At 41.0% G+C, this 11175-nt stretch overlaps 1 protein-coding gene across 1 annotated transcript; it reads left to right on the top strand.

Moving 5' to 3' along the window:
• Window positions 1–8132: 8132 nt before the first annotated feature.
• snrpd3l (small nuclear ribonucleoprotein D3 polypeptide, like) lies at window positions 8133–10669 on the top strand. The gene is made up of 4 exons (XM_055180754.2): window positions 8133–8291; window positions 9178–9312; window positions 9931–10123; window positions 10441–10669. Exons 2-4 carry the CDS (start codon window positions 9187–9189, stop codon window positions 10506–10508), a joined length of 387 nt encoding a protein of 128 aa, XP_055036729.1. The 5' UTR covers window positions 8133–8291; window positions 9178–9186; the 3' UTR covers window positions 10509–10669.
• The last annotated feature ends 506 nt before the right edge of the window (window positions 10670–11175 follow it).

Raw genomic sequence — 11175 nt, 5'->3', positions numbered from 1 at the left:
TTGGATGCCTGAGTAAAATGAGCCCACCCCCATGTCTCTATGACACTGTGGTGCAAAGATGTCCATCTGGGCATTTTATAATGGCAGTCTATGGGAGATGTTGCTAGGGTGCCCAAAATTGTTGCTAGGGGCGTGGCTTAATTGCTCTGGGATGATCCTGAGAGACTGATTGGATGCCCGAGTGAAATGAGCCCACCCACTTATCTCTACGACACTGTAAAGCAAAGATATCCAATCTGGAACTGTTTTATTCCCTTATATGGGCATGTTTCCTGCCCCATTATAAGTCAATGGGAATTTTCGGGCTCCTCTTACACCCCAGGGGTACAACTCACACCCCAATGTGATGTATGTTCTTACAGAGTCTACCACCCTTTTCAAATAATGTAACCCACATGTTTCTACAAAATCCTTGAGCGGAGCTATGAACCGTCAAAGTTCGGCGCAATGTTAAGTCAATGGGATTTTTTGGGTGATTTTTTGCCCCCCTTTCGGAAATCCTGCACCCGATCCCTTATAAAAGTCATAGCACACCTCTCCTCAATAAACCGGTCGATTTGAGCCTGCTTTCATGGGACTACGGCAAACCGTGCGGGACGAGTTACGCGCCGAAAAAACGTGCAGACATAAGAATAAAATATAACTAGATAGGTACATTTCCTGAAGAAAATGTGAGTGGTGCTTGCCATGGCAAAATTCTGGGGACCATATATGATTATACTCCAAGCCAAAAGTAAAACGATCCAACTCCTGTGTCTCTACAATGTTCTGCTGCGGAGATATAAGGCTGTGTTTACACTGTTGCTAGGGTACTGTAGTTGGTTGCTAGGGGGAAAATTGGCATCCCATAATGCTTACACTCCAAGTCACAAGTCAAACGGTCCAACCCCCGTGTCTCTACAATGTTCTGATGCGGAGATATAAAGCTTTGTTTACTCTGTTGCTAGGGTACTGTATTTGGTTGCTAGGGAAAAAATTGGCATCCCATAATGATTACCCTCTCAGTCACTAGTCAAACGGTCCAACCCCTGTGTCTCTACGATGTTCTGATGCAGAGATATAAGGCTTTGTTTATTCCGTTGCTAGGGTACTGTATTTGGTTGCTAGGGAAAAAATTGGCATCCCATAATGATTACACTTTCAGTCACGAGTAAAACGGTCCAACCCCCGTGTCTCTACGATGTTCTGATGCGGAGATATAAGGCTTTGTTTATTCCGTTGCTAGGGTACTGTATTTGGTTGCTAGGGAAAAAAATGGCATCCCATAATGATTACACTCCGAGTCACGAGTCAAACGGTCCAACCCCCGTTTCTCTACGATGTTCTGATGCCGAGATATAAGGCTTTGTTTACTCTGTTGCTAGGGTACTGTATTTGGTTGCTAGGGAAAAAAATGGCATCCCATAATGATTACACTGTGAGTCACGAGTCAAACGGTCCAACCCCCGTTTCTCTACGATGTTCTGATGCCGAGATATAAGGCTTTGTTTACTCTGTTGCTAGGGTACTGTATTTGGTTGCTAGGGAAAAATTTGGCATCCCATAATGATTACACAGTGAGTCACGAGTCAAACGGTCCAACCCCCGTGTCTCTACGATGTTCGGATGCCGAGATATAACTGTTTGAATTTTATGTTGCTAGGGTTCTCAAAAGTGGTTGCTAGGGGCGTGGCTTAATACCTATGTAAGGATCCTGAGAGACTGATTGGATGCCTGAGTAAAATGAGCCCACCCCCATGTCTCTATGACACTGTGGTGCAAAGATATCCATCTGGGCATTTTATAATTGCAGTCTATGGAAGATGTTGCTAGGGTGTCCAAAAGTGGTTGCTAGGGGCGTGGCTTAATAGCTCTGGGATGATCCTGAGAGACTGATTGGATGCCTGAGTGAAATGAGCCCACCCACTTATCTCTACGACACTGTAAAGCAAAGATATCCCATCTGGAACTGTTTCATTCCCTTATATGGGCATGTTTCCTCAATGGGAATTTTCGGGTGCCTCTTACACCCCAGGGGTACAACTTAAACCCCAATGTCATGTATGTTCTTACATAGCCTACCACCCTCTTCAAATTTAGTAACCCACATGTTTCTACAAAATCCTCACTCGTACCTATGACCCGTCAAAATTTTTGCAATGTTAAGTCTATGGGATTTTCCCCCATTGACTTTTCATTGGGGCACTTTTGGGCGCCTCTTACACCCCAGGGGTACAACTTACACCCCAATGTGATGTATGTTCTTACAGAGCCTACCACCCTCTTCAAATGTTGTACCCACATGTTTCTACAACATCCTCGAGCGGAGCTATGACTCGTCAAAGTTGGGCGCAATGTTAAGTCAATGGGATTTTTCGGGTGGTTTTTCGCCCCCCTTTCGGAAATCCTACACCCGATCGCTTATAAAAGTCATAGCACACCTCTCCTCAATAAGCCGGTCGATTTGAGCCCTCTTTCATGGGTCTACGACAAACCGTGCGGGACGAGTTAGGTGCCGAAAAAACGTGCAGATGTAAGAATAAAATATAATAATAATAATTTTTACAATAGTAATAGTGATGCCTTGCATAAATGCAAGCACCACTAACTAGATAGAAAAGTTTGTTGACAAACTTTATGTTGGCTTGACAAAGCCTGGCCTGAACGTTTAAAACGGTTTGACAGAAGTTTAGTTTAGTAGACCATCTGGCTGTTAGTATGTTTAAGTATGAAGCTAGTCTGATTTAACATGAAGCTAGCATGATTAGCCTGAAGCTAGCATGAAGCTAACATGATTAGCATGAAGCTAGCATCAAGTTAGCATGATTAGCATGAAGCTAGCATGATGCTAACATGAAATAGCATAAAGCTAGCATGATGCTAACATAAATTAGCATGAAGCTAGCATGAAGCTAACACGATTAGCATGAAGCTAACATCAAGTAAGCATGATTAGCATGAAGCTAGCATGATGCTAACATGAAATAGCATGAAGCTAGCATTATGCTAACATGAATTAGCATGAAGCTAGCATGATGCTAACATGAATTAGCATGAAGCTAGCATGATGCTAACATGAATTAGCATGGAGCTAGCATGATGCTAACATGAATTAGCATGAAGCTAGCATGATGCTAACATGAATTAGCATGAAGGTAGCATGATGCTAACATGAATTAGCATGAAGCTAGCATGATGCTAACATGAATTAGCATGAAGCTAGCATGATGCTAACATGAATTAGCATGAAGCTAGCATGATGCTAAGATGAATTAGCATGAAGCTAGCATGATGCTAACATGAATTAGCATGAAGCTAGCATGATGCTAAAATGAATTTGCATGAAGCTAGCATGATGCTAACATGAATTACCATGAAGCTAGCATGATGCTAACATGAATTAGCATGAAGCTAGCATGATGCTAACATGAATTAGCATGAAGCTAGCATGATGCTAACATGAATTAGCATGAAGCTAGCATGATGCTAACATGAATTAGCATGAAGCTAGCATGATGCTAACATGAATTAGCATGAAGCTAGCATGATGCTAACATGAATTAGCATGAAGCTAGCATGATGCTAACATGATTTAGCATGAAGCTAGCATGATGCTAACATGAATAAGCATGAAGTTAGCAAGATTTATTATGAAATTAGCATAAAGCTAGCATGAAACTAGCATGAAGCTAGTATGACTTAGCATGAAGTTAGCATGAAGCTAACATGACCAAAAGACCCAACCCCCATGTCTCTATGATGTTCGGATCCAGAGATATAAGGCTTTGTTTACTATGTTGCTAGGGTGCTCATATTTGGTTGCTAGGGGCGTGGCTTAATACCTCAATAAGAATCCTTAGAGACTGATTGGATGCCTGAGTAAAATGAGCCCACCCCCATGTCTCTGTGACACTGTGCTGCAAAGATATCCATCTGGGCATTTTATAATGGCAGTCTATGGGAGATGTTGCTAGGGTGCCCAAAAATGGTTGCTAGGGGCGTGGCTTAATAGCTATGGGACGATCCAGAGAGACTGATTGGATGCCTGAGTAAAATGAGCCCACCCCCATGTCTCTATGACACTGTAAAGCGAAGATATTCCATCTGGAACGTTTTATTCCCTTATATGGGCGTGTTTCCTGCCCCGTTATAAGTCAATGGGGAATTTTGGGGGCCTCTTACACCCCAGGGGTGAAACTTACACCCCAATGTGAGGTATGTTCTCACAGTGCCTGCCAGCCTCTTCAAATGTGGTAAGCCACAAGTTTCTACAAAATTATCGCTCGCAGCTAGAACCCGTCAAAGTTTGTCCAATGTTAAGTCAATGGGACTTTCGGAATTTTTATTTCCCGTTTTAGGAATTCTGTAAGTCGGATCCCTTCAAAAAGTCATAGCACACTTCTTCAGACCAGTTAGAATGTCCGTGGAAAATTTGGTGGATGTAGCTTGAAAGCTGTCGGACGAGTTAGCTGCAGAAATTTAGTCTCAGAAGAAAAATAATAATAATAATAATAATAATAATAAGTTTAACTACAATAACAGTATGTTGGCTTTGTCAAGCCAACATAACTAGATAGGTACATTTCCTGAAGAAAATGTGAAGTGGTGCTTGCCGTGGCAAAATTCTGGGGACAATATATGATTATACTCAAAGCCAAAAGTAAAACGATCCAACTCCCGTATCTCTACGATGTTCTGATGCGGAGATATAAGGCTTTGTTTTTCTCTGTTGCTAGGGTACTGTATTTGGTTGCTAGGGAAAAAATGGCATCCCATAGTGATTACACTCTGAGTCACACGGTCCAACCCCCGTGTCTCTACGATGTTCTGATGCGGAGATATAAGGCTTTGTTTACTCTGTTGCTAGGGTACTGTATTTGGTTGCTAGGGAAAAAATTGGCATCCCATAGTGATTATACTCTGAGTCACGAGTCAAACGGTCCAACCCCCGTGTCTCTACGATGTTCTGATGCGGAGATATAAGGCTTTGTTTACTCTGTTGCTAGGGTACTGTATTTGGTTGCTAGGGAAAAATTTGACATCCCATAGTGATTACCCTCCGAGTCACGAGTCAAATGGTCCAACCCCCGTGTCTCTACGATGTTCTGAAGCGGAGATATAAGGCTTTGTTTACTCTGTTGCTAGGGTACTGTATTTGGTTGCTAGGGAAAAAATTTGCATCCCATAATGATTACACTCCAAGTCACGAGTCAAACAGTCCAACCACCGTGTCTCTACGATGTTCTGATGCGGAGATATAAGGCTTTGTTTACTCTGTTGCTAGGGTACTGTATTTGGTTGCTAGGGAAAAAATTGGCATCCCATAATGATTACACTCTGAGTCACGAGTCAAACGGTCCAACCCCCGTGTCTCTACGATGTTCTGATGCGGAGATATAAGGCTTTGTTTACTCTGTTGCTAGGGAGCTGTATTTGGTTGCTAGGGGAAAAATTGCATCCCATAATGATTACACTCCGAGTCACGAGTCAAACGGTCCAACCCCCGTGTCTCTACGATGTTCTGATGCGGAGATATAAGGCTTTGTTTACTATGTTGCTAGGGTACTGTATTTGGTTGCTAGGGAAAAATTGCATCCCATAATGATAACACCCCGGGTCACAAGTAAAATGGTCCAACCCCCGTGTCTCTACGATGTTCGGATGCCGAGATATGACTGTTTGAATTTTATGTTGCTAGGGTGTTCAAAAGTGGTTGCTAGGGGCGTGGCTTAATACATATGTAAGGATCCTGAGAGACTGATTGGATGCCTGGGTAAAATGAGCCCACCCCCATGTCTCTATGACACTGTGCTGCAAAGATACCCATCTGGGCATTTTATAATGGCAGTCTATGGGAGATGTTGCTAGGGTGCTCAAAGTGGTTGCTAGGGGCGTGGCTTAATAGCTCTGAGATGATCCTGAGAGACTGATTGGATGCCCGAGTAAAATGAGCCCACCCACTTATCTCTACGACACTGTAAAGCAAAGATATCCCATCAGGAACGATTTTATTCCCTTATATGGGCGTGTTCCCTGCCCCATTATAAGTCAATGGGGAATTTCGGGTGCTTCTTACACCCCAGGGGTACAACTTACACCCCAATCTGATGTATGTTCTTACAGAGTCTACCACCCTCTTCAAATGTTGTAATCCACATGTTTTTACAAAATCCTCGAACGGAGCTATGACCCGTTAGCCTAGAAATCTAGACGCACCCTAGCGGCCACAAAATATATTTGCTGCCAGGGTTTAGTCTAGGCACTCACAATACACTTAACAGCTCCAAAAACCAAAATTTGGTCAGGCCAATCACATCGTGTGTAGCGTCTGTGGGGCGGGCTTAACATGATGACGACAGAGCTGCCTGCGACGGTTCCTACTTGAAAACAAAGAATGGCTGCTGCTGCTGGCGAACAGCTTTCTTTTGAAGCGGCTTTGGCCGCGACTCTGGAGGACTTAAACCTATGTTTTTCTTTGAGTGAAGAGCAAATAACCCTACTGAAGTCCTTTTTAAGCAAGAAAGATGTGTTTGGAGTTTTGCCGACTGGTTACGGTAAAAGTTTGATATACCAATTAGCTCCACTGGTGGGGAAACGCATGGGACTCATACGTCACCTTCTTCGTTGCTCTGATTGGTCATAGCGCTATCCTATTGCGTACAGAGGCATTTTGAGGGACAACCTTATATCCCGCCCCTTGCATTGAGCCGTTTGTGTGAAGAGTTGCCAGACCTTACATCTTGATGTAGGTCTGGCTAACCAGGCTAATGACCCGTCAAAGTTGGGCCCAATGTTAAGTCAATGGGATTTTTCGGGTGGTTTTTCGCCCCCCTTTCGAAAATCTTGCACCCGATCCTTTATAAAAGTCATAGCACACCTCTCCTCAATAAACCGGTCAATTTGAGCCCTCTTTCATGGGACTACGGCAAACCGTGCGGGACGAGTTAGGTGCCGAAAAAGTGTCCAGATATAAGAAGAATAATAATAACCGAAAGCAATAATAATAGTGATGCTTTGCATAAATGCAAGCACCACTAATAATAATAATATCCCTGAGGAATAGTAATAGTGATGCTTTGCATAAATGCAAGCACCACTAATAATAAGCTTAGATCGAAGAACAGTATGTTGGCTTTGTCAAGCCAACATAATAAACGGTCCCTATAGCTTTCACTGGGGCGGTGCCCTTTCAAAAAGTAGCTGCCAGCTCAGCAATAGTAAGGTGATATTTCTTGCGTAAAAACCCCATTTTTTTAATTAGACAAATATCCAAGTCTATGGCCTCCACAGTGATTTATGGTCTTCCATCATGGATGCTTGTCTTGTGTAAATCAGACAGGAGTAAAGCTACCACACTATCAGCGTGTCACATAGATCAATGACTGTTGGCAGGTTCAATCTGGTGGTAAAATGAGGTTTGAAGACATTGTTAAGAGTTACTGTGTAATCAGCACACTTCCCACCTATTGCGTTACGTGACTGGTTGTAATTGGTTAGATGGAGTTTTTTTCTATCGTGTAGAAGGTGTAAGTGGAATTCCTCAGAACTTTAGAGTCAAATGAGGTCGGTTTCAGGTCACAGTAAGACTGGCTTGAAAGATGATCTTTTATAAATAAATAGGCCTGCATTTCCTTAAGAGAGTTTATACACTGTCGCATAGGGCGTAATTTCCACTGGGGACAGGGGGGCATGCCCCCCCACTTTTCAAAATCCTGTTCATGCCCCCCCCCACACTTTCAAAGTCATTTGTTATGATTTTTTAACCGCACGTCAGAGGAAAAGGAGCATTCCCCTCATCACTTCTCAAACCAAAGTTACACCCTTGCACTGTCTGTATAATGGTCAAAAATGGTACACCTTTGCAGCTAAAAATAATAAATAGTAAGAAATATCAAGTTAAAGACCAAATGTGGCTTATTTCGTTTAAAAGAAGATCAAATATATGACTGTCATAACCTCATAAAAACAGTTTATCTAAATTGTTTGTTTTTAATGATTTTATAAGAACATTTTTGGTAAAATTTCGAAAGATTAAATTGCATTTCACTTCTTTTCGATAATATAAGTGTAGTCAAATCAATACTGCCCTCTTCTGTAGACCTGTGTGCTCATCTGCTTGTTCCCGTTGACCAAGATCGCTAATCGCCCAATAAGACTCCAACTCCCATGATGCGTCGGGGTTGCAGGAAGGGGTGGAACTTCCGTATTCAGCTGCATTGTGGGAGCGGGAAAACGTCGCAAATACTCACGTTGTTCAGCACTGGTTCTTCTCACAGACGCAAAGGTTTTCTTTCCACGCGGTTGAATCAAAGGTATTGTAATATTTTATAAGAGAAACGCGCTGCACATCTTTTTTTTTTTTTTTTTTTCGTTAACATAATGTGTATTTGTTGTATTTGCTGCTTTGTTACCGGAAATGCTAACCAAGCTAACCCTATGAATGCTAATTCATTGCCGACTGCTTGGTTTGCTCAACTCTTTCGAGATTTAATTTAATTATATGGGATACGTTTTGAAATTTGGTAAGACCAGCTTTTGTTGTAAGTAACGTTAACTATAAAACAGAATATCCTTTTATAATAAGTCGCTTTTTAGTTAGTAAATTAATTAATTTAATTGTTAGTAGGGAGTGCTTAGCCTTTTTCATGATAAAGCATATAAACAATCACCGAAATTATAACTGATTTGATGGTTGCTGGAAACTATAATGGTTTCTGATAAGTTAATGGGTTAGGTTCTATTAGTGGTATTTTTCACATGCTAACGCAAATCCTACGGGAATTAGGCCCAAAACGCACTACAATCAGGAGCGTAGTAATGGTTTCAATGGTAACTGCTGATTAGAAATCATTAGAACTTGGTTACTATTGCTAAAAGCAGAAATTATTTTAAGTGTTTTTTTATTTTTAAAGAAAATTTAGTCAAACGTTTTTCATCTATGTTTTACATGTATTATTCTTTCTGGGCAGTACTCCGTCGACAGTACTAAAACCTTTGATAGTTGTGTATGGGTGTAATGTTAATACTCAGTTCCTTCAGTTATCCAATCTCAGGGTTTGGGACGAGATGCATTTGCTAAAATGTAATATGTGAATGCCCACTCTGGTCAATCATTATAATGAAGCTACTATCTAATATCTGATATGTGATATAGACATGAGTACACTGAATTAACCTGTGCTCTGTCTTATCTTGCAGAGATTAACAATGTCCATTGGTGTCCCTATCAAAGTTCTGCATGAAGCAGAGGGTCACATTGTGACCTGTGAAACAAACACGGGTGAAGTGTACAGGGGAAAACTGATTGAAGCAGAAGATAACATGAACTGCCAGGTATTGTTTGTTTCCATGATAAAACATTTAAACTTGAATGTTACTACTGTTATCTGCCATAGAGATCACTTTTTTTTAAGGAAAAGTTCACCTGAAAATGATAATTAGCCTATAATTTACTCCTTAATGCAATTAAAATGGTGCCATGTCACCTCCACGTCAGCACATAAGATGCTCATTGGTTTTTGAGAGCTTATGGCTGTGTCCGAATGAATAGCCCCCTATACTTTTAATCACTATTCCCAATCCCTACATTAGTTCACTAATACAGTCAACTGAACGAATGAATGAATGAATGAAAACAACTCCGTGAAATTTGGAGACTGAGCATGCTGGAAGAGCCGTGGGTGCCACCTTGTGTCGAGACGTAGCAGTTTATTTGGCACATGCCACACAGTGACTGTGTAGCTGTTAGCCGTTAAGTTTACATTGCTTTTGTACTTTGCCATCTTATGTAAAAGCGTGCATTTTCTGTTTAGTTATTTTTTTGGGTTGGCTTACACGTTCAGCTGTTTAAAAGAGGAACCTTCAGAGCCCTAAGTGTTTGTCTAGATTAACAAAATTGTGTCCCTTTGCGGTAAGTCTCACTAGTTTTTGTTGTTTGTGTGTGTGAATCAGATGTCAAACATTACGGTGACCTATCGAGATGGCAGAGTGTCCCAGCTGGAGCAGGTGTACATACGTGGCAGCAAAATACGCTTTCTGATTCTGCCTGACATGCTGAAAAATGCCCCCATGTTGAAGAGCATGAAAAACAAAAATCAAAATGCAGGAGCTGGAAGAGGCAAAGCTGCTATTCTCAAAGCTCAAGGTAAAGATCAAGACTTCTTTATATGTCGGCTTTAACCTCATTATGATGACCTCGTTTCAAGACCGCATTTATACAGTAGCTGCTGATGATTTCTTTAATGGTGTTTAACCACCAAAAACATTTATTTAGTTTTAAATGTATTGTATCACTGTCGAAGTGTCTCATGCAGGATTGGAATGTCTTTTAGCCTCACTAAATGCGTTTTCCTCTTATTCACTGTTTGTAGTTTGAGCAGCTGAATGGGTTTAAGAAAAAAATCATGTATAAAGCAAAAATGCATAAAGCGAGGTAATCAAGTGATTGTTTTTCATTTACAGTCGCAGCAAGGGGTCGTGGACGAGGAGGACCGGGAGGAAGAGGAAATATTTTCCAGAAGAGACGATAATGTGAATCCTGTTTTATTGTGTACAGTTTTTTTCTTGACTGCTTTTTTTTGCATAATTGTATGTGGGTGTGTGGCTTATCACATACTTTTTTCATTATTTTTTTCTAAGAAGCTATTGGTTCACAATTCTTATGTAATAAACTGGCTTGTTTACTTAATAATGGCTGTCTTGTTATTTTTCGGTTTTGAGTTTATAAGGACCTTACTCGTGCAACTCAATCTGTTCTAGTTAAATGTATAAACGTATTGGGGTGGTTTCCAGGACAGAGATTATCTTAAGCCAGGACTAGGCCTTAGTTTAATTAGGAAATATAACTAGTTTTAACAAACATGCCTTACTAAAAAAATTACCTATGTGCATGTTGAGGCAAAACAAAGGGCACTGATGTATTTTAAGATATGTCAGTGCAAGTTGTTTTCAGTTTGGACAGCTCTTACATTTAAGTCTAGGACTAGTCAAAGCTGTGACCGGGAAACTGCCCCATAGTCCTTTTAAAGATCATAGGGGTTTTTTTGTCTTATTTTGGTGAATTCCGTTGTCCAAGATTGAGATTGGCTTTATTATATTCTCTATTTGCAGGTTAAGTTTGTCTGGCGGTTTCTTTTTAACATTTTTATTTTTGTATAGTTCTCTTAAAAAGGAAAATTAAAGTTTTTGGACTGCATT

Source organism: Misgurnus anguillicaudatus, chromosome 9 (genome assembly GCF_027580225.2).
Source record: "Misgurnus anguillicaudatus chromosome 9, ASM2758022v2, whole genome shotgun sequence".
NCBI lineage: Eukaryota > Metazoa > Chordata > Actinopteri > Cypriniformes > Cobitidae > Misgurnus > Misgurnus anguillicaudatus.
This window is presented reverse-complemented; position numbering and strand designations above follow the sequence as displayed.

Coding starts and splice junctions, on each gene's coding strand:
- snrpd3l (XM_055180754.2), top strand. CDS start 9,187: ATGTCCATTGGTGTCCCTATCAAAGTTCTGCATGAAGCAGAGGGTCAC. Junction 9,313..9,930: donor AAGATAACATGAACTGCCAG/GTATTGTTTGTT, acceptor TGTGTGAATCAG/ATGTCAAACATTACGGTGAC. Junction 10,124..10,440: donor TGCTATTCTCAAAGCTCAAG/GTAAAGATCAAG, acceptor TTTCATTTACAG/TCGCAGCAAGGGGTCGTGGA.